The sequence below is a fragment of the Ahaetulla prasina genome, chromosome 1 (genome assembly GCF_028640845.1).
Source record: "Ahaetulla prasina isolate Xishuangbanna chromosome 1, ASM2864084v1, whole genome shotgun sequence".
Lineage (NCBI taxonomy): Eukaryota > Metazoa > Chordata > Lepidosauria > Squamata > Colubridae > Ahaetulla > Ahaetulla prasina.
In genome coordinates this window covers 225,316,604-225,341,452 of record NC_080539.1, presented here as the reverse complement: position 1 = coordinate 225,341,452, position 24,849 = coordinate 225,316,604, and the positions used below count along the sequence as shown (strand labels likewise).

At 36.9% G+C, this 24,849-nt stretch overlaps 1 protein-coding gene across 9 annotated transcripts in view; it reads left to right on the top strand.

Annotated features, from left to right (window-relative positions):
* The window catches only part of PKP4 (plakophilin 4), a 150,602-nt gene that overhangs the window by 111,393 nt on the left and 14,360 nt on the right, over nt 1-24,849 (top strand). For all 9 annotated transcript variants that reach the window (XM_058192235.1, XM_058192245.1, XM_058192282.1 and 6 more), the window contains 7 exons: nt 140-272; nt 3,235-3,448; nt 12,654-12,837; nt 18,318-18,435; nt 19,309-19,500; nt 20,171-20,344; nt 23,268-23,418. In XM_058192235.1, the coding sequence (XP_058048218.1) occupies nt 140-272; nt 3,235-3,448; nt 12,654-12,837; nt 18,318-18,435; nt 19,309-19,500; nt 20,171-20,344; nt 23,268-23,418 (1,166 nt within the window). The remainder of the gene's footprint in view (nt 1-139; nt 273-3,234; nt 3,449-12,653; nt 12,838-18,317; nt 18,436-19,308; nt 19,501-20,170; nt 20,345-23,267; nt 23,419-24,849) is intronic.

Below are 24,849 nucleotides of genomic sequence, written 5' to 3'. Positions count from 1 at the left end.
TCCAAATATTCAACTTATTGTTGGATACAAATGTTACATGACACACATCCCCAAACCCACCTTTCTTAGGTGCTAATTAATAAATCTCATTAAGTAACAATACATTTACTCTTTCTTTGAATTTTCTTACCTACTGAAGAGAATTTGCATGGAGGGATCCAGAGTTGCCAGAAGTGATTCACATGCTTCAGCACCAGTTCCCATCAGTTCAGGCCAACGCTGCAGCCTACCTACAGCACCTGTGCTTTGGAGATAATAAAATAAAAACTGAGGTATGGAACAGGTCTTACTGATCAACTGTCAATGAAGAATATTTCATAACTATTAGAAGACATGGCTTAACGTTGAAATACTCATCAGGTTAGACACCGTAAACTCTATGAATTGAGAAACTCTGTAATGGAAATGTAGCCATGCTTTTAAACCATTGCATAATTAGCTATTTCCCTGATTAGCATTATAATACTTTGCTCATATATTTAGAAGCCAATCCTAGTGACTTTAGTGGAACATTTTCTAAATATTTGCATATAAGGCTAATGGGGAGATTTTTAAAATCTCAATTTTCTCTCTCACTGTAGCTCTTTAAAACAAATGTATGAATATTTATGAAGTTTTTAGTGCAATTTATGAATATATGAAATGGAAGGGAAAATAATAGTACAGAGAATAGTGTTTAATTTTGAATTACTGGAAGTATGCTTTCCAGTATTATTTGCCACCTGTTAAACATTGAAGAAATCCATCTCTCTGGATACTTCTCTCCTGTTCCCAATGCACTATTTATATAAGGAAGTATATATATAAAGATAATCTTATTAAGCCAATTTCAAGATAAATTGAAAGGTGTTTCTAGTTTTGTTTTTCATGCTTTCTCTATTTATAAAGGAATTTTAAAAAACCCAGTGCAGACTTTTGCAGATTTCCAAATTTTAGGACAAAAGTATAAATGTTTTCTTAGATTTTATCCTTAGCGATTCAAATAGCAAATATATTTATACAGAGATGGGATTTACTCATTAATCTTGAGGTCACCTGAGACTGAAGCAACACTCTGAATTAAAGAGATGATTTGAACTACATTATTTCCAGTGTTTGCTTTCCAGCAGGAGATAAACAAGTCATCTTGGCATACACAAAATGTACTACATTATTTTCATTCCTATGTTGTTTTCTTTTTAAGTTGGCCAATTCCTGTAGATCAGTAGCACAGATTACCTTGTCTCCCCATAACATTTTGATCAAAGTTCCTTCAGATTAGTTACATCTGCAGCATTGACAAAATGAGACCTATTTTTAGGTTTTGATAATTAATATATTACTATTAATAATAATATCAATGCCAAAATGAATGGAGCACCACTTAAAAACCATTGGCATTAATAAAATCCATCATTAGTAGATTGTAACAGTTGGCTTTACTCAGAACAGCTTACAACCTGCAATGATATCTGTAACACCATCAAACATCCACATCTGTCTATCCCAGGTCCTTGGAAAAGTTTTGATAGGTAGACAGAAATTCTAAATCCAGTCTGAACATCTGGCTGACTGTGTGACAAACCATTATAACAAAAGAAGCACATTGTTAATTGTGAATAATTATTAAATAGCGTATTTTTCAGTGTACAAGATGCCCCCCCCCAAAAAAAAGTGGGTGGAAATGTCTGTGCATCTTACAGAGCAAATGTTGTCTAAGCCCCACACACCCGCTGGCCCCCACCTGCCGGCCTCTGCCTCCCAGCAAGTTACCTCCTTGCAGCAAACAGCCTGGTCAGCTTCAGCATAGCCTGATTTAGCAGAAGCACCTGATTGGCGGTTGGATCGGCCTCCTGTCCATCTCTGCTTCCGCCTCCACATGCCCCATTTTTGGTCTGGGCACATCCCATTTTTGGCCTGTTCCAGGCAGCAGGCATAAGCAGCAGCAGCGATCCCCGCCACCTGGAACAGACCCAAACTGGGATGCATGGAGGCCGAAAATGGGGCGCGCGGAGGCAGCGATAGGCGGCAGAAGCTATGGATAGTATTGGGCAGTGGCGATCCCTGCAGCCTGAAACAGCTGATAGGCGGTATTCCCGGACATCGATGCAACCACCAATCAGCTGCTTGTGCTAAATCAGGCTGTGCTGAAGCTGACCAGGCTATTTGCTGTTTGCTGCAAGGAGTAATAGAATAGAATATAATTTTATTATTGCCATCGTCCAGCAATAGACATACACTATATAATAATATTAACAACAACAACAACAACATCAATATTGGATAATAACATCCCCATTAAGAAAATACATGATCTCAAACCGTTAGGGTCACTCCCTAATTTACACGAGTGGAGAGCCAATACGAATGTGAATAATATATTTTTCCAAAAATTGTTATGGATATCTCCAAAAATTGGCACAAGTTGACAGCTATAATTCTGTAACCAATTTTTTTCTTGCGGACATTGCAGTGACACAGAATTTTGCCATTGCATGCTTGGTAGCCGGGTTTGAGTCCTGGAGGAGAAAGCCTATATAAAAGTCATCTGCCCTCCCTGGCAATCTCTCTAATAAGGGGAGAATATACATTGACTCTATATAACTCACAGTACAATAAAACATGAGAGATATCTTCGACTTCTCCTTTACCACATATACATACCCGTTCTGTTATTGGTGTTCCCTTATACCTATCTTGGAAAAGTGCTGAGGGGAGAATATTAAATCTGGCTCTGAAGAAAGCTATTCTTTGTTTTGGGAATATCAGATCATTTAGATATCTTGCTGATTCCCACACACCATGTTTGATTCTGTCCCTACTGTGGAGAGGCAACCTATTTAATTCTTCTTGGAACTCCATGTCCATCAATTACTACTTGCTTTGCTTGGTCAAAGCCTAGGGACATTAAGAATACTGGTGAGAGCCCATAAGAGCCCAGCTTGTGGTCTATCGCTTGTTTCCAGGGGTAGGGGAAATTGTCAATCAACACTAGCGGGGACAGTCCCTCTGGAAAGAAATTGATTTTTAGCCAATAAAAATTGCTGCAAGGCGGTAAATTGCTGGGAGGCAAAGGCAGATTTTTTTCCTCTTGTTTTCCTCCTCAAAAGCTAGGTGCGTCTTATACTTCAGAGTGTCTTATAGTCCGAAAAATACAAGAAATTGTAAATTTGATCTATGCAACTTGTATGAGAAAAATGTATTTTTCCAGAATTTCCCATATTCACTGAATCCTTTATTCAATATAATTTATAGGTGTGCAGATTAGGAGGAATCAAGCACTTGGTTGACCTTTTAGACCACAGAGTTCTTGAAGTTCAGAAGAATGCTTGTGGGGCACTGCGGAACCTGGTATTTGGGAAATCTACAGATGAAAATAAAATAGCAATGAAAAATGTTGGTGGAATAGCTGCACTTTTACGGTTGCTAAGAAAATCAATTGATGCAGAAGTAAGAGAACTTGTCACAGGTAATTTTTAATAGATAGGAAATAAATGATGTATAGTCAGGTGCAATGAATATATGTGCAAGAAAAAGTGTTCCTTTGAAATAGTTATCATTTATTTTGGAAAAAATTTTTTATCACAGTTCTAAGCCGTGTCTGTTTGGTTCACTGAGACTTATACCAGAGTTAGATGACCTGGTTTCCTCCAGATGTTTTGCATATTAGCTCCTATCATTTCCCTCTCAGTTCTGGCTACCATGTTCTTTTGAAAAGATCTGAGGGTATAAGTGCTATCCAAAACAGTTTATGATATCTTATATGTGAGTAAGCCTTACCTCTGATTGGATATGCATAAGATTGTGTTTTGGGATCTTTGGTGCTATCTGAGCTTGGTGGTTTTCTTGCAGACACTTCATTACCAAATTAAATAACGTCATGCTCATCAGCATTGATGATGTTATCTATTTCGTTAATAAAATGTCTATAAGAAAACCACCAAGCTCGGAGAGCACCAAGGACCCCACAGTTCAATCCTGAACTACAAATAGTCTCTTCTATAAAAATGTATTGATAACTCAGGTAAAAATTTAAAATATTACCTAAAAGCCTATATTCTCTCTAGAAATTATTTAAACAGTGTAAGATGTTTAATATATCTATATGATTTCATTGTGTGTTCAGACTAAGAAATGTGCTGTGTATTTTCTGCATGATAAAAATTCTGTTCTCCTATACAAGCTTGTTTAAATATATGTTTAATCCTTGGGTAGCTGAAATCCGGTGATATTTACAAATGTCAATAGGGAAGACTGATCCCCTAATTTGGGAAACATTCTTTGAGAACACAATGTTGTAACACTTATTGACACCAGCTGAACCTAAAATCTATGGGCAGATTCACTTCCTCCATATCTTATTTTAAATTCAAGCACTGGCAAGCTAGGGAGTTTGTATCTTATGGGTAGTTTGTGCTCCTATACACTGTAACTATTCACTTAAAAATAATTCCTTTCAAATTCAGAAATCTTAACTTCTGACACACATGAAGGAGTGTTTGATTGCAGTTTTAGAAAATTATTCAGAGTGTTAGAAAATATTCACACATTTCGCTCTGCTTTATAGGGTGTGACACATGCATTAAGCATTAGCCAAACTGAACTTCTGGAATGTTGTTAGTTTTTGCAAGTTGTAAAGAACAAGGAAATTTGCAATACATGGAGTAAATTAAAGAAGAGAGAGAGAGAGACTTTTTTCCTCTTCGCTCCCCTATATCTTTGAAACATATCTAGTCGCCATTTCTCTGTAGACAACCTTTAGTTCAGTAAATCTGGTGCTTCTCTAAATCTGGTGCTTCTAACCTACTTAACCAGAAACCTTCAATCTGCTTAGAAAATAGTTCCATCACTGCTCAGTCATTCACTAGTGAGTTGACAACTATTTCCTGCATTTCTCCATTCCAAAACTAAGACAGCAACAAAAATCATAATATAATTGCTTATGCTAGAGAATAATATTACAGCAGCTATTTTTGGTAGCTTCAATAATTTGAAAAAAGAGGAATTTGGAATTCTAGTGACATTCTTTGCCAAATCTGAGATATCTCAGTAGTCAGACAAAAAGATGGATAGTACTGTTGTTCCCCTGAACAACAATATTGCGACTGAAGGCTATAGTGCTGCAGGAAATCTTTCTCTTGCAAAGTTACAATGGACCTTCCCAGAGCTATTTATGACCCAATTTCAAAGTTATGACATTCAGTTCTCCTCACTTGCAGTCATGTGTTTGCATTTTTGGCATTTGAGAATTGGCCTGCTTTTACAGCCATTTGCAATGCCTTAAGGTCACGTAACCACAGATTGCAACATTTTTTGCCAGAAACTGGTTTTATTTCCATTTCACACAACAAACATCCATTGGCTTAAACGGGTTTGCTTAAACATTATGGTGTTCATTTAATGACCTTGGGATCATTTAACAACTGCCGCAAGAAAGGTCATGAAATCTAGCACTTTTGCATGGTGACCTGTTTAGTGACCAACACAACATATAATCATAATTCTGGATTCAATTACAGTCGTAAGTCAAGTTCTACCTGTACTTATTTTTCCCCCAGGATATTGTACAAATATTCTTTATCATTTCATTCAGGATATTATTGAACTGTTGCTTACACTAACTACTTAGATGATAATTTGATTAAATTAAAAGAGTACATAAATAGCATGATATTATTAAACTAGTCCCACTGGCAATTTAGTATATAACGAATGCCAATTATGACCAAAATGCATTTTCCATCCATGTCATGGATCATGCATAATGCCAAAGATTCTGAATATTCCATTGCACAGCCAGAAGGTATGCATAATATTTTACATAATAATGTAATATCCATAAGTATGAGGCACAACACGTTAACTCTAATATTGCCATGATTCTCTCAAACTCTAGTATTCATGTTTTTCATGAATGATGATACTTAGTTGGATAATATATTGGCATGCGGGAAAGATCGTGATGGATGATAGGAAAAGATGCTGCGTAGAGCAGATTTCCCCAACCTTTCTGGCTTTGTGGACCACCACCCCCGGGGGTGGGGAGAGGGGATGGTTCTGTGCAATTGGCATGCAAGCGCATGCACTTACCCACTACTTCTGCGGCTCAGTTCCGAAGGGCTCAAGGCCCAGTAGCAAACCGCAACCTGGGGATTGGGAACCCCTAGCCTAGAGAAAAATCAGCCAAGAATGGAGAAATTCCCCAGTGGCTTAAAAGTCAGAGAATGAAACTTAGAAAGGACCCACCCTAATAATTCAGGCTATTAAAAGTTGATAGCGGAAGAATCTTACTTTCAGGCTTTCAAAGTACTGTTAATGTTGTTACCTAATAAAGTTATCTAGTCAGGTAACAAAACATCTGCAAACAACTAAGCTCAGAGAGCACTAAGGACTCCATAGTTCAATCCTGAGCTATGTACATTCTCTTTTGATGGAGCCACATATGGATATTGTACGTTTCAATAAGCACGCAAATGGCAGAAATTTGCATGTAGGCAAACCTCCACTAAGGAACAACTTATTCTTTCTGCACGAATGCCTACAACAGCTTGCCCTGCACATAAACGTCAGATGCAAACCTCCAATAAATTGCACTGCTGGATGGAAAATAGTTCGGCACAGCAGCCGGAAAATGACACAACTAATAATCATAGATGCTGACCTCAGACTAGCCTGATTTAAGTTTAATGTTAGGCTCGTGTTAAAAATAAAACAGTACTATTGGGTGGGGGGAATCGTATGCACTTGGCATTATACTTAAACCATGAGTTTGACTCTGCACATGCAAATTAAGAGAAGAGCAAAATTTCAGATTAAACCAGGATTTCCTAGTGTGTTACACCTGCAAGTGCAAGCAAGAATACATAATATTGCTGTAATTATGAATACATGAATATTTATTTAAATGTGTTCTTTACACTTTATATTTAAATTTGGTTTCAAAATGATAAATTTTGTAATGACATTCAAACTGATCCTAAGACATTTCCTACGTGCCTTTCCCTATATCTTTTTTTTTAGAATTAGTATTAGTATTTAGTATTAGTATTTATTAATACTAATAAGGCCGTCTCCAAGAGGGCCTTTTACCAAGTACGCTTGGTCCGCCAGTTGCGCCCCTTCCTTGACCGGGATGCCTTATGCACGGTCACTCGTGCTCTTGTCACTTCCCGTTTGGATTATTGCAATGCTCTCTACATGGGGCTGCCCTTGAAGTGCACCCGGAGGCTGCAGCTAGTCCAGAATGCAGCTGCGTGGGTAGTAACAGGAGCCACTCGTTGTTCCCATGTAACACCACTCCTGCGCAGTCTGCACTGGCTTCCTGTGGTCTTTCGGGTGCGCTTTAAGATTTTGGTTACCACCTTTAAAGCGCTCCATGGCTTAGGGCCCGAGTACTTACGGGACCGCCTGCTGTTACCTCATGCCTCCCACTGACCCGTACGCTCACACAGAGAGGGCCTTCTCAGGGTGCCGTCCGCCAAACAATGTCGGCTAGCGGCCCCCAGGGGCAGGGCCTTCTCTGTTGGGGCTCTTACGCTCTGGAACGAACTTCCCCCTGGTTTACGTCAAGTGTCTGATCTTCGGACTTTTCGCCATGAGCTGAAAACGCACCTATTTATTCAAGCGGGACTGGCTTAAAAGTTTTATTAAATTTTAATTGGGGTTATTTATATTTATATTTTAAGGTTTGTTAATTGTTTTAAATTTTCGGCCACCCTATAATATGTCTTGTTTTAATCTTGTTTTTAATGTGTATATTGTATATTTTAAATGGCTGTACACCGCCCTGAGTCCTTCGGGAGAAGGGCGGTATAAAGGTCGAATAAAATAAAATAAAATAAAATAAATATTAAATTTCTATACCGCCCTTCTCCCGAAGGACTCAGGGCGGTTTACAGCCAACATAAAACAATATTTATAAACAGAATTAAAAGACAATATAAAAATATAATTCAATTTGGCTAGTACCTATTAAAAATTATTCAAAAAACCATGATAAAACCCCACTTAAAACAATAGTATCTTAGGCCAACCCTGCTCGGTGGAATAAAAAAGTCTTGAGCTCACGTCGGAAGGTCCGGAGGTTGGGGAGTAATCGTAACCCCAGAGGAAGCTCATTCCAGAGGGTGGATGCCCCCATAGAGAAGGCTCTCCCCCTGGGGATCGCCAGCCGACATTGTTTGGCTGACGGCACCCTGAGGAGACCCTCTCGTGGGAGCACACAGGTTGATGGGAGGCTATCGGTGGCAGCAGGCGGTCCCGTAAATAACCCGGTCCTGTGCCATGGAGCGCTTTAAAGATGGTTACCAACACCTTGAATTGCACCCGGAAGACCACCGGCAACCAGTGCAGCCTGTGCAGGAGGGGTGTTATATGGGAACCACAAGTAGCTCCCTCTATCACCCGTGCAGCCGCATTCTGGACCAGTTGGAGCCTCTGGGTGCCCCTCAAGGGGAGCCCCATGTAGACAGCGTTATAGTAGTCCAGGCGGAAAGTGACGAGGGCATGAGTGACCGTGCACAAGGCATCCCGGTCTATGAAGGGGCGCAACTGGCGTATCAGGCGCTGATAAAAAGCTCCCCTGGCGACGGCTGTCATATGTTCTTCTAATGACAGCTGAGCATCCAGGAGAACGCCCAAGTTGCGGACCCTCTCCATAGGGGACAATGACTCGGCTCCAGCAGTCAGCGATGAAACCAGCTGACTATACCGGGACGCCAGCATTTGTGGCGAAGGTTGTTGAGAGTGTGGTGGCGCAACAGCTTCCCCGGTACCTGGATGAAACTATCTAAACCCGTTCCAGTCCGGCAGAATATGAGTTTATTTGCAGTGCAAAGTTAGATTACCATACTTTTTGGAGTATAAGACGCACTTTTCCCCCCTAAAAGAGGGTGGAAATGTCGGTGCGTCTTACACACCGAATATGGCAATTTTTGGCCTCCTGAAACCCTGCCCCACGTGTCCCATTTTCACCAAAAACGGGCCTGTTTTTCGCAAAAACGGGATGCACAGAGATTTGGGAGGCTTGCAGAGTGCTTCTGGGAAGGGCAAAAATGGAATGCATGGGGGGTTCAGGCCTCCCAAACCCCCCACTCATCCTGTTTTTACCCTCCCCAGGAGCTCTGCAGGCCTCCCAAACCCTCTGCGCATCCTGTTTTTGATAAAAATGGGACATGCAGAGGGTTTGGGAGGCCTTCAAAGTACTCCTGGGGGACCAGGGAATGCAAAAACCTGACTCACGGAGGCCAAAGGCTTTTTCCCCCTTGTTTTCCTCTTCAAAATCTTGGTGCATCTTATATTCCAGTGCATCTTATAGTCTGAAAAATACAGTAGTTGCCTCGAGAAAAGAATAAGGAGGCACCTGGACAAATGTTTATTGTGGTGCCATTACTCATCAGTCATATTTAGCACTGAGTATGAAAAATAGCACTTTCCATTTCCTCTGAGATATTAATGCAAGCATGTCAGTAATTAGTTGCAACTAAACCATGTCAAATTTAATTAACCATATTCCTGTTTGCAGCCCATCATGTATGCTGAATAATGCCCCCCAAATCTTTGTAAATAAAGAGACTTTCTCCTCCAATTGTCTATTACAGATAGCCCTTGCTTAACTACCACAATTGGGGCTGACAATTCTGACACTAAGCAATATGGTCATTAAGTAAGTCATCACATGACCATGACAGACTTCTGACCTTACTTTCCCTATGGTTGTTAAGCAAATCATCTGCAGTCATTAAAGATGATGTGACTGTGACTTACGATTTTATTGCTGGCTTCTCTGTTGACTCTGCTTGTTGGAAGCCAGCTGTCCTTAAGAAAGGACTATATGTATAACTATTACGTAAATGTCATTTTACTGGGCCTGTAAAACTTGCATTTTCCATAACTATAAAGCTAGTCTTTGACTTAAGACCAGACTTGAGCCCAAAATGTTTGTTACTAAGCAAGACAGTTGTTAAGTTAATTTTGCCCCATTTTACGATCTTTCTTGCCACAGTTGTTAAATTAATCACTGCAATTGTTAAGTTAATAACAAGGTTGTTAAATGAATCTGGCTTCCCCTGGAAAATGGTTTTCTGACTTTGCTTGTCAGAAGGTCACAAAAGGTGATCACATGACACACACCCCCAGGACACTGCAACTGTCATAACTTTGAGTCAGTGGCCAAGCATCTGAGTTTTGATAATGTGTCCAAGAGGATGGTGAAACGGTTGCAAGTGTGAAAAACAGTTTAAGCCACTTTTTTAGTACCATTGTAACTTTGGACATTAAATAAACTCTTATAAGTCAAGGACTACATGTAATACATACAAGGGAAGGAAGAGGGAAGAGAAACAAATTTTACATGTTCACACAACATGTTGCCTAACATATTTGAATTGAAAAAAGAATGGAAATTGTATTATGAGCCATGGTAGCGCAGTGGTTTGAATGCAGTACTGCACTTGCAGGCTACTTCTGCTGGCTGCCAGCAGTTCGGCAGTTCGAGTCTCCCCGACTGAAGGTTGACTCAGCCTTCCATCCTTCCGAGGTTGGGTAAAATGAGGACCCAGACTGTTGGCGGCAATACGCTGACTCTGTAAACCGCTTAGGGAGGGCTGTAAAGCACTGTGAAGCGGTATATAAATCTAAGTGGTATTGCTATATTTTATAAAAATTAACTCTTCACTACCCGTTTCTTTACAGATGATGCCTACTGGTTTATTGGATGATATGAAATGAAATTATAATGAAAGAGATAAACAGTAACAAAATGAATTGCGTTCTCAAATTTTTTCCAATTTTTCAAATTCTGGAAAGACTATATTACCCATTTCAAATTACTCCATTTCAAATGGAAAAGTTATTTTAAATAGCACTGTCAAGCCAATATTTATGGATTTTTTTAGTTCAGATTTTGTTTGTGGCATTTCAGTTTATACCAAGAAGTCAAAAATGGTTGAATAATTATACCCATAAAATTAATAAATATTATAAAATAAAAACAATTCTACAGTGATGAATTATGACAAAGGACGTATTTGGTTGGGAGTATTAGTGATTCATATACAGAAAATCTCTCCAAAGTTTGGTCACAGATAAAACAAAGGATTCTGGGAAGAAAAGCTGACAGCCAATTTGATAGACTGCATCCTATTTTTCTGCCCTAACGCTGACTTGGGATCTGTTGACAGTGGAGAAAGAACCATACAATAAGAAGTGTTAGAATTATACATTCCTTTTTCAGTATCCAAATCTAAGAGAATATTTGTTAAGAGGCTGTTCAGAAGTTCCAAATATTGGAAATATCATTTTACCTTTACAGAACAATCTAAGGGGAAAAAATACATTTTGAAAAATGTTTGGCCCAAAAAATATTTTGCAATTTGGTGAGACAGATTATTGTTATTTCAAATTCTCTTCTTGTAAATATTTGTCAAGCATTAAATTTGAACAGTGAAGTAAATGTTAGCTCAGGAAGATTGTAAACGAAAAACCTGTGCTGAAACCACTTCAACTCTCTTACAAACTATAGTGACTCAATGAGTGCTACACATTAGGTCAGGCTTATGATTGTAGCCATTAATGGGCTTTTATCTTCCATGAATTTGCCTCCTTTAAAGCCATTCAGGCAAACAAGTCATCAGGATATGTCAGCATGATTACCTATTTTTAACTGTGCCAGTATTTTAAAAAGTATTTCTTGTCTGCTCTGAATCCCATACATTTTGCTTCCTTGGATGACCCCACTATTCAGAATTTTGAAAGACGAAGAAAGACTCATTTATTTTCTCCACGCCAAGCTTCACTGAGTACACTTATAATGATCACACTTATTTGACTTTTTTTCAAGAGAAAAAGTCCTAAATGTTTCGTTGGGGCTATGAATTGGAGTATTATTTATAGAGCTGCACAAAGAAGTGCAGGCTTTATTTACAAATTGATACATGCAATATTTCTTTCTTTTTTCTTTCTCCCCCCGCCCCCAATCTTTATGAAGATAAGGAATTCCATTCTATTCATTATTTATAAAAATAGCTTTTGTAATTTCATCTACAATAAATCCATCACAGTGATTGTTTTATATTCTGATTCTTGGAAAAATAACTAAACCATTATAACACTGAATCAATTTTTAACAATACTTTGAGTCAAAAATCTTATATATTTCCTAAATCACTCCAGCTCTGTATTTCCTTTATAAATGGTGGGTGCCTTTCATTCCTTAGAATATACAGAAATATATCGGAAAACCTTGCTATATTTGTTTATTGGATTCAGTGGAGCTTACTCCAGAGAAAATGGATGTGGGATTGCGATTTAGGTTGATCAATTCACCATTTGCACTGCAGTCTCATGCCATTCTAAATTCTTCCTGATTTATAAAATTGCCAATAGCTATGACACTTCATGTTTTATAGACCTAGTAAGAGCTCCTTCTTTGTAATACATTCAGTGGTCCAAGTTGGCAGACCAAAATAACACATAGGAAAAAAAGGATATTTTGGTGTTAGACACTGGCAATGGTTACTTTCCTATTAGAATTGCCAACATTATGATCATTGTTGTTTTTTAAAATTGTACTGGGCTTACTGTTGTCAGTCCTTTGTTCTTTTGAAATGATAGTTGAAATTGATATGCCTTTTGATCTTTTCTGTTACCACCTATGATATATCCTTTTTCCAAAGGTGTCCTCTGGAACCTGTCTTCGTGTGATGCAGTAAAAATGACAATCATCCGAGATGCTCTAGGAACATTAACAAACAGTGTGATAGTTCCTCATTCTGGATGGAATAATTCTTCCTTTGATGATGATCATAAAATTAAATTCCAGACTTCTTTAGTTCTGCGCAACACAACAGGTTGTCTAAGGTAAAATAATAGTTTCATAATAATCACCTTAACGAGTAAATACTTATGCATCCCTTTTAAACCCTTTGTCTTTGTAATTCAAGCTAATATTCTTTCTTTTCAGTAATGAAAGAAGTGCTGCAAATGTAGGCCCAAAGATATACTTACATGAACGAAATAATCATGTGTATTTGATTAAATACTCATTCAAAGCCTTCACCTAGTTGATTTGGTCCAGATCAAAGTAATAATTTATTTTGTAGCATATTACCAATGTGTGTATGGTTTTTATTAATGCAAGCATTGCAAAATTAAGACAAAGTATTTCCATCAAAATGAATATAATAATAGCTAGTATGTATGTCTCTAAGAGATTGGTTTTGCCCAATGGTTTTGCCCAATGGTTTGTTGGAGGATTTTGTTCCTATTTTTCCCTCTTAATTAGCAAAATTCACTTCTCATATTTTATCAAAAATGTTTCAGTAGGCCCATGAATGCCAAATATGTCAATTTTGCATGGAAGTCTATTATTTAAATCACACAATTTCAGCTCTACTTTGGGGAAGACTTTTCACCCCAAAATCTAAAAACCCACTCAATTTATTCTATAACCTTTGTTAGTTATCAAGCACCAAAGTTCAGAACTCGTATCCCGGTTACTGGGCTTTATCAGTTGCCTTTGGTGAGATGACTGGATACATACATTTGATAAATAAATAAAATCTTGGAATAAAATTTACTTATTTCTTCCAGTGGGCTACCTTGATATTTCAAAAGTGGGCTTTTCTTATCTTACAACAGTATGGTAATTTCTCAAGGAAACCTTATTCCTTAAGTTCTCAACACTACAGATCTTTATATTGGCTTGCAGGTGTTTTGAAATGTCAAGTTCAAAAGCAGATATACTTTTGAAATGGGGGCCAGATAAGGTATCCTTGCCTGTTATAGAATTAGTTCTACCTATAATTTTTTCCCTTCAGCATTAACAGCTTTGGTTCAAGCAATTTTGACTTCATTGGAGATTTCAGTTCAGTTGCCATTGAAATGAGGTGCCCTTTCACTACCACTTAGATGAGCTTCTGGGAGCTCATTGGCTGAAACATTTATTAGGGTAATTACTGGATTTAAAAGCTTTTGTTTTGAATTAGCTGCCCGTTCCCTCTCAGAGACTTGTTGATAAATGACCAAGGGATCTCTCTCCATATGATGAAACCCACTCTTAAACTCCTGATCATTGACCCAATAAACATTTCATTTCACACTTTAGTTTATCCCAATGGCTATCCCAGGCTTCATCCAGTTATGAGTGAGTAGGTATGTGTACCAGATGCTCATTCCTTTATCGCCAGTTTTTCTTAGATTGGCAAAGAATGCAGAGCAGAAGTTGCTTGCTATGTTCCATGCTTCTTGATAAGTAGGGAACCGATCAAAGATGAAGGATGACAATTACCGTTTTCTTGCCTCAACATTTATCTTCACCTCTGTAACTGTTGACTATGGCCCAGCACCAAAATTGGAACCTGTTGACAGACAAGGAAGGCAGGAAATTCAACTTCAAAGAATGCAATTCTTACAATATTTAGTCATTGCTTTGTCCTAGCGTACCACTAATCCTCAAGCTCCTTCAAGCTATTATCAACAATTTATGTAGGAAAAGACAAGTGATTGTTCAGAGGAAAAAGAACAAACAACAAGAAGTTACTATCTTCTTTATCATCATGCCAAGCAACAAATCATAGCAGCTTAACATGTAGTTGTGCTTTAGCAAGTGCTGCCTGCTTCGTGCAGTGTCAGGGATGGAAGAAATAGCATCTTAGTTCCTCCGCTCTTGTGTCGCATCATTTTCTTTCATCATTTGTCATCTAAAATTCAGTGAGCTCCAGTAACAGCACCTCTGACTCATCTCCACAGAAACGCCATTCATAGGTCTTTTTCCTATGAAAATGCTCTTTTTCCCAAAGCTGTGGCTGTTCTGTATGCCTCTTTTTTCAGTCCTTTGAATTAGTTGAATTAGCAGGTCTTCTGAGCCAGCCTGCTGCCAGCCTGCAGGAACCTTTCACAGAAGAATATTCCATGCACATCTACGACAAATAAACTCTTCACCATTTTTCTAAGTAGTAGAAAGTTGAGGATTTGCTACATATTAATTGCAAATTCCAAAATCTTTTGGGTGACAGTCCTCAGCTATGGTCTGTTTCTGAATCAGACAATGCCCTACAGTAGGGGTGTCAAACTCCTGTTGTCACAGCGTCATCACGTGATGTATCGTGACTTTGTTCCCCTTCGCTAAACTGGACGTGGGTGTGGCCAGCGCATGACGCATCTGGCCTATGGCCTATGAGTTTGACAGTCCTGCCCTACTGTGCCAAGTAACATGGCAGGCAGTAACAGCACATGGCAAGGAGTATGCCATATGGGTCATTCTTTAGTGACCATGTTTCCAGGTAAGAAATTGCTGATCCATAAGAACAAAATAGAAGTATTTAAGGGGGGGGGAGAAAGATTCTTTTTTCTCTTTTGTAAATCTTAGATTTTTTTGTGCTCCATCATATGACTGACCCACTTTTATTTGTTGGTAGTGTTATGTGCTGTTTCTCATCATACAAAATCTCACAACTTGATTTCTCAAGATTACAATTGGCTGAATATAGTTTTACAACCAGTGTACGTCTCTGGCTGCCATTAAGAAAACTGCTTTGTCTGTTACTGTGATTTTTGCTTGCTTCAGATCCAGCAGGAGTGGTTCAGTTTCAATTTACCCTGTTCAGGTTTTCCTTGGTGCCTTGCACTGAACTTTCCAGCCACAAGGTTATGTCCTCCAGCATACTTTGCAAGGGAGTAAACTATGCCCAATATTGCGTCTCCCACTCTCCCTTTGTCTCCCTCCCTCTCTCTCTCTCAAAAGGTGGTTGTTCTGAGAAAAAAATAGGAAAAGCAAGGTTGGAAGTTTTGGATATGTTCGCCACCTTGAATAATTTGTAAAAATAACAAAGAGATACAAATAAATAAAAAGTTATGCAAATATCCCCATGCTACATCCACAACTGTTTTTGGAATTCATTAACTATTACTGGCTAGTGGTTCTTTTGCTTATGGATGGCTTTATTTTTTTATGCAGTCCATCAGCATGATGCCATGGATCTTACAGAGACAGTGAATTTGGAAGGTGTCTTCTTTTTAGATCTCTGATTGTAGGAGTGTCTGTGATTCAGCCCCATAGAATAGCACTGGTAGTACTACTGACTGAAAAATTGGTGTACGCAGTAATATTAGAGAGTAAGCAACAAATAAGGTAACCAAAAGCTATGATGGTGGCACTAATCTAGTTTTTATCACTTCAGCTACTTTGGGTGTTGAGAGAACTTCCTTTTTCTGTACTATGGAACTGAAATATTTGAATTCTTTTAATTGTAGTTCATTAGCTATATGACTCTTGATGAGCCATCGCCACTCAATATTTTCATGTTTTCCATACCGATTACCAATCCAAATGACCATGTTGCCATGGCAAAAATTGCAGCGTCATCTGCATTCATTAAGTCAATGATGAGCTGTCCCTGGCCATATTCAATTCCATGCTTATTACTGAAGATTTTTTTTTTCATGAAGGCATCTGTTGCAGTATTAAACAGCAATGAGAATGGGATGCAATCTTGGCATACCCAGCTCACTCTGGAAAACCCTCTCATAGTTCACTTTTGAGGCAAACTCAATTGATTGAGATACTGTGCTATAGGAACCATAGGAGCTTCCTTGACATTTCCTCAGTAACCAGTGCTAGCTGAACTGCATTCATTCTTCCATGACATGATGTAACATAAGTACCTGGTAATAGCAAGCCCAGTTTGGAGAGAAATTAACAAGCCTCTTGTTCTCTTAGTTTTGTATTTGGAGTTGGATTATCCATGTGAATATTTTATCAGCTGTAGAAAGTAAACTGATCCTGTGGTAACTTCTGCACTTGTGGTTGTACCCCCTCCTTTTTTTTTTAAATGTATGGGGACTCTGATGGTTTGCTTTGATGTCCAGATCAGCAAGTGGAGAATTAGTGGTGTGCATAATTAGTGAGCACAGTTCTTAGTAAAGCTTACCTCCTGACTTCAGTGCTTCTGCTGTGACCTCATCGCATCCACCTGCTGTGCTTTGCTTTAGTTGTTTTATAGCCTCTTCAGTCTCTCAGATGCTTGATCTTGCCTCTGGTATTGGGTCTTAAAGAGAACCTAAATTGTTTCGGCAGGTGGTATATCAGTTCTTAGTGGTTTTATATATATATATATAGGGTGGAAACATTATTCTATCAGTTCAAAATTTCAGTGCTCATATGTGAAAAGGTGCCATGGGGTTTCCAAATGTTATCATTGATGTTATCCATATGACCTCCAAGAGGGTGCAAAATGGTATATAATATACAGTATTCTTGTTGCCAAGCTACTTTTTGTGACTCTGCAGCAATATTATCGCAGTATTGTCAACCCAGCCATATAGATAGTAACACATCTATATGCCGGTCCCAAGCCCGGATAAATGGGGAGGGTTAATTCCCTGTTGAGGAATTCAGGCACCTACTGTATCTACATAAATAATGGGAAACAGCTATTTTACTGAAAATCCAGAAGCAAATTACAATAGCCATAAAAAAATTAAAAACCACACAAAAAACATATCCATCAAATTAAAGTTGAATCATGACTAGAGAAGGCCAAAAAAGATGGGTTTTAAAGAGATACTTGAAACACATATTTTGGGGGCTCAGAAGGGAGATGCTGAAGATCTCATTCACAGATTTTATGTCAAATTTGAACATGTAGCTTGATCAGTGTGAACTGATACAATGTTTAAAGAAAGCTGTAGCTTGGTAAATATTATAGAAGATTCTGGATTTTCTTTCCAAATACGAATGGTCTTAGAGAAAAATAGAATATGTTGTATTGTAATAGTGGAGATGCTAGTCCACTATTTCTATTATATTCTCCAGTGAAATGGCTTTTTCTGTCCTTTAGTTCATATTCTTCAAATGAACTCCAGACAGTTGGTGGTAAACACCAGAGCATATCAGAGAAATGGAAAGGGAGGCAGAAATCTCTTTGTACAATATTAGTTGTTGTTGCCCATTGTGAAAATAGAGTTTCTGTTAAATTGTTGTTTTGGTTAACTGCTCATTTAGCACACAATAACAACAGTATCCTTGTACAACAACAACAACAACAACAACAACAACAACAACAGATAATGTGTTTAACTATCTTCGATTCTTGAGAAGGATTTAATAGTAAAAAGTAGCAAAACTAGTCAGAACTATCCATAAACTATGTGTACATAATAATACCATCATACATCAAACTGAACACTTCCAGATTTTTTATACTTCCCCGCGAGTCAGTAATATCATCTTGGATAAATGTTCTTCTCTAATCAATTTGTTGTATAGGCATTGCCGAGATAATAAAACATCCATGCGTATATCACAGGTTCTGTATTTTTTGCTTTGTTTTGTGCCTTAGGAATTTAAGTTCTGCAGGAGAAGAGGCAAGGAAACAAATGAGATCTTGTGAAGGACTGGTTGATTCTTTGTTATATGTGATCCATACATGTGTGAACACTTCTGATTATGACAGCAAGGTATGCAAATGTTTAAATTGCCTATTTTCTTTTCAAATAAGAGTTATGTTGAATTGAAAGATACCTATATTATTTCAGTCAGAATTTGTCTTTCTGTCACTGAATGTTTGTATGTGTAATGTCATCATTATATTTTTTGTGGACTGGAAACTTAAATAAACAGACAAGGGTTTTGTTATTGCTGCTGCTGCTGCTGCTTTCTTTTCCTCCTTTTCTAATTCCTATTCACCCCTTATTCCAATTTAGCATTTTTAAGAGATAAATTGTACTTGTTGTTTAGAGAAGATTCGCTGTGATAAAGTTTGTGAACACCTACAGGAGGGTGTTATCTATATTAGCACTATCTAATACTGACAATAATTCATTACGTTAGTACCTCAAAATAAGGAAAACAATTGGGTTATACCGCAACATCTTAAAATATCTATATTATTTCAGCAAAGATTTTTAAAAAACCACAGTCACAATACAACCAAAAAGACAGAGTCAGCTTTGTGGTGCCATGTTTGTTAAATTTTAGATAGGACTGATATTTCTTATTACTCCAATATCACAAATTCAGGATTTGAGAAATGCAATAGTTTATGAATTTAAAGTGATTTTTATATTAATTATTCCATATGATTTGGATAGCATTGCTTGATATTAAAAGATTAGAAAATTTAATCTTCATTGCTTTACTTTGAGAAGTGAAAATTTACAGAGAAGCAGCTTGATAATCCCTCTTGAATTGTGATGGTGAAACTATGAATGCTTAGAGAAACGTTTTCTTTCTTTCTTACCCTCAACATATTTATTCCCTGAATATTCTCTAAAATTTATCTGCCCAAATCACTATTGGATTTCTTTGAATCTCTTCTGTTTCATTTTTAGACAGTCGAAAACTGTGTGTGCACACTTCGGAATCTTTCTTACCGTCTAGAGCTTGAAGTTCCTCAAGCCCGCCTTCTTGGCATCAGTGAGCTGGATGACTTTTTGGGGAAGGAATCACCCAGCAAAGATTCTGATTCAAGCTGCTGGGGAAAAAAGAAGAAGAAAAAGAAAAAAACTTCGCAAGAGGATCAGGTTCTCTTCCCCCCCGCCCCCTTTATGCATAACCCTCTTAGGAATACCAAAAATAATTTTTCCATTATCTATTTATATTACAATGGAAGCTTTTTATGAGAACAATGAATCACAATAAAAAGAAATATTGTATTTTTGGTGTATAAGACACACTTCCTCTCCCCCAAAGTCTGTGGAAATATTTATGCATCTTATACAGCGAAAGTTGCCGAAGCCCCGCCCATCCACTGGCCCCCACCCTTTTGCCTCCCAGCAAATAGCCTGGTCAGCTTCAGCACAGCCTGATTGGTGGTTAGATCAGCCTATCAGCTGTTCCAGGCTGCAGGGATCACCACTGCCTATACCCGCCACCTGGAATGGGCCAAAAATGGGACGCACAGAGGCCGAAAACGGGGCGCATGGAGTGGCGATGGGCGGTAGCCATCCTGGAATAGCTGATACTTGATATTCTGGGAGGCAGATCCAACCGCCAATCAGCTGCTCGTCCTAAATCAGGCTGTGCTGAAGCTGACCAGGCTATTTGCTGTTTGCTGCAAGGAGGAAAATTGCTGGGAGGCAGAGGCAGATTTTTTTTTCTTGTTTTCCTTCCCAAAAGCTAAGTGTGTCTTATAGTCCGAAAAATATGGTAAGTGTTTGAATGTAATATTTTTGTTATGTTTATTTTATACAGTGGGATGGAGTTGGTCCAATACCAGGATTGTCCAAATCTCCTAAAGGCGTGGAAATGTTGTGGCACCCATCTGTAGTAAAACCATATCTAACTCTTCTAGCTGAAAGTTCCAACCCAGCCACTTTGGAGGGTTCTGCAGGATCTCTTCAGAATCTTTCTGCAGGCAACTGGAAGGTAATTTATGAAACTTGGGAGTAGTGATGATTCATTCCTACTGCCTTTGCAACATTGGACTAGAATATGCAATTTGCAGTATGACTTACAATATTACAGAAAACTGCAAACAGTTGGGTTTTTTTAATCCAAGAACCTTGCTTGAAACCACAAACATTTAGAAATGTTTCTAAAATTATTTCAATCTAACAAAACTTGAATCTGCAAGTGGATCGTATGACTGTTATTCAGCTAGTAAAATTAATTGGCCTGTCTCTTTACAGTGCATTTGCAACTTATCTGTACATTTAACATTAGGTTGCAATTCTGTTAAGTCTGGAAGGGCACCCTATAAAGTATATAGGATATATTTTAGGGGTAGAAAAAGAAGATGGGATTTTGAAGGACAAATATGTACATGTATTGAAAATGTATATGTATACAGTCTTTCTTAGCCATCTGAGAATCCTGGTTACCTACCTTTTATCAGAGCTTTGATAATGGAACAAGCAAGAAAAAGGAGAAGTTTAATAGACATTCCCTGAGCATACTAGGAATATTTCCTAGCTTTTTCAGACTTCTAATATAGTAATAGAATAGAGGAAGAAATATGTTGGCCTTGAAGCTGATGTAGTTCATGACCTTACCATCGCTATAAACAACAATGCAAGACCAGGAAAGTAATATTTGGGCCTCAAAACAATCTTCTGTCCTTCTGAACAACAAACAGCATGGCTTGGAGATCCTGGCAGGGATATCGCAGCTCTACATCAAAATGTAGAACTGCTTTTCAAACCATTGTCATGCATAGTTAGGCCTTTATATATAGGCCAATTGAACAAAGCCAATTGCTCAGCAACATTCATTGTTTAATAGAAGTGGAAAATCATAGATTTATTTATTTTTATTTATTTATTTATCAAACTTCTATACCGCCCTTCTCCCGAAGGACTCAGGGCGGTGTACAGCCTTCATTTAAAACAATTAATATACATATTAAAATAACCATTAAAAAGCTTATTCAATAAAAGGCCAAATTAAAACCGTCGATTGACCATAAAAATACCCAATAAAATTACCATTAAAAGTTTAAAATTTAAATTTAGAATTTAAAAAGTCAGGCCAGTCCTGCTTGTATAAATAAATAAGTTTTCAGTTCCCGGCGGAAGGTCCGAAGGTCAGGCTGTTTGACTATTTTCTTTTCAGATCCAAAGACTAAATTCAAACAAATGTTAAATGTTAAGATGCATATGAAGATAATCTTGTTCATATTTTGAACATTTTGTATCGATCAATTTTATTTTAGTCATAGACCAGCATAGAAATAATAACATAACAATTACTCTAAAACAGACATAAATATTTAAAAAATCAAATCAATAGGATAAAATAAGGTGTGACTAAAATTTTACAAAGTACAGGAATTAAAACATGGGAGAAGCCTATAAAATTACAATTAATTTTACAATGAATAAGCTAAATGCAAATAACTAGGACAGATAACTTAAAAAAGCATAAGTAATACTAGAATTTACAAGAATGTAAAGCTATACAGTACTAGCTTATATTAAGTCTAATACTTGCTGAAGCCCTGCAAAGGGTTGTTGGGATAAAATGAACCCTTTGCAGGGCTTCAGCAAGTATTAGACTTAATATAAGATAGCAAAGCTTTACATTTTTGTAATATCTAAAATTCTAGTGCTACTTAGGGTTTTTTTTTTTAGTTATCTGTCCTAGTTATTTGTAGTAATTATGGCCCAATCAATTACAACCAAGAAATAGCAGACTAAACCATAGAAATTTATGTGCATATTTAAAAGGAAAAGAGAAAAAGGCAGGGAGGAAATGGGGAGAGAGAAAATATATTGAGTTATGGAAGCCTAGTTAAGGCTCAGCCTCGCCTCATTTGGAGGAGTTGTTTATGTTTAATCATAGTTCTAATACAGAAATTGGCTATATTCTTTGAAATCCTTGCATCCAGTCAATTAGCAAGAGACTAAGGCAATCAACCTCTGCTGCCCAGATATTTATGTTATATAGATGGGGAAATACAAGTATCTCATAGATTTTTATTTTAAAAAAAGACAATTCAGCAAAACATGTTCCACAGTTTCAAATTCTCCCCCACCTCAAGGACAAAGCTACACTCTTTCCCTCCTAATTTTTCTTTAAAATTAGCTATTTGAAATCTAATCTTTTACAACATATAACAAGACCAAAAAAATGATTTTTTTTTTCAAAAAGAAGAGCATTACAAATAGCATTCTGTAAAGAATACTGGATGGCCTTGTCCGAACATAGTTTTATAACTGTGTAGTATCATTTATCATGCTTTTTAGATTATATTCTAGTAAAAATCTAAAAATCTAGCATTTTTCTAGAAAAAGAAAAATAATTTGATTAGCTAATTAACTTTGCTGAAATACAGCTAGGTTTGCAGCAAAAAGTAAGAAAGAGTGAAAGATGGAGGTACTGGACCCTTCAAATTCTGTTCTGCAGAGCTCGTCAATATTACTTTACAAAGTATTTTGTTATTCCAAGAGATTTTTTTTAATATCGACTTTGGAAGATACTTATAAATAAATAACATACTTCTATGTTAAATTGCTTCAGCAGCTTGACTTTCCAAACATTTTATCTTTATTCTATAAGTGTCACTGCATCTTTAATGGCTATTGAAAGAATGATCACATAATTTAGTATTTTAATTCATTTTATTTCTCTGTGACTCATAAAAAGTCTTCCGATGCTCAATCAGTGCCAAACCCACACTTAATTTAATGGGAACGGGATCCAGGATTCCCATTTATAGTTAAAATAAACTTCTTTGAAAAAATATAAAATAATTTTTGAAAAGATATAAAAATTTACATTTTGAAAAGTAATTTCAATGGTTTCATAAATAAGAAAGGGCTTGTAAGTAACTTTTATTTTTATGCAACAGTTTGCAGCCTATATTCGAGCTGCTGTCAGGAAAGAGAAAGGACTTCCAATTCTCGTGGAATTGCTAAGAATGGACAATGATAGAGTTGTTTCTTCCGTGGCAACAGCCCTGAGAAATATGGCATTAGATGTGCGTAACAAGGAGCTTATTGGTAAGTATTGAGGGATACAATCCAAATTATAAATACAAGAAACTTTGAAGACATGCTTTTAAAAAATCATTTTAGAATTCTGTTATCCATTCTGTGCCTCTCCACTGTGAATTAATTAATTTAGTTTATTAATCAGTTTATTAATTTATTAATTAAGTTAAATTAATTTTGGTGGAATTTATATTTGCTGAACTTGATTGGATTTTTTTTCAGTTTCAGTATAACCATAATCTTTTTTAAAAAAAATCAAGTTGTTTATTTTTGTATAGTTTATGCATATTATTATGTGAATGGTGTGGTTTCTTAGTATCATACAATTCAATACAAATAAACATATTCATAATTATTACATTCCATTTTCCTTATTCCATATTATTAATACATTGCTTTACCATCCTTCCATTCTAAACTTTCTTTAATGTTTTCCCCATCACATTATTATATTCAAAGACATGATGATCTGTTTTATTATTCATATTCCCATTATTTAACTCTTCCTCTCTCTATATATTAAAGTTCCTTTCTTTCTTTCTTCCATTTTTTAATATCTCAAAAGTGACTCCTAATATCAATCACAATCATTTAAAGCATCCAACATATTCCTATTCTATCTTTTTTCTAATTTTCTCATTCAAACTCTAGTTTTCGTGTTCCATATAATTCTACTATTATTAGGTATAGCTATATCTACTTATCAATTACTTTCACAATAGTCATTTTTTACACACTTTTGATAATCCATCATTCAACCTCTCATTTCTAATTAATAGTAAATTCTCATTTATAATTTTTTCATAGTTACATGTCTATTTATAGTAAAATGTTTATCCTAATATTTATTATATTACATACCAACTAATTATCCAGCCTATATCATTCTAATATTAATACAATTATTAAAATATGATCATAACGTATCTATAACTCTTTTTCTCCCCTTAACTATTATCTCTTGTCCACATCCAGTCCTTTAATTCTACCTTTTTTTTACTTGTCTCCCCAGTAAGTCTTTTCTCTTAAGTCTTTTATTCCATCTACTTTGAGGTTTATAGTCTGAATCCATAATTTAATTTTTTCCCTCTTGCCCTGCCCTTTCCCACTGTTTAATTTGAAAGCTTTCTGTTCTAAATCCTATCTTTCCCCCGCAGCCTCTTCCTGTTCCTCCCATTTCTTTTTAAAATCTTTTAAAGTGTTTTTCCCCTGTTTTAATTCCTCAATCCTTACTAATTTTAAAAGTGTCTCCTCCTTGTTATCTTCTTTTTGCTGGTTTCTCAATTCTAATTCCCCTTCTGTTCCAACTGTTAATTCCATTCTTTCCTTCTTGTCCTGGTCTTTGCTCCTTGTTTCTTATATACAATTTTCCCGTCTTCTATCTATACGATCAAATATTTCCACCATGTCCTTGTGTAGTTCCAGTATAAGATCCTTAAT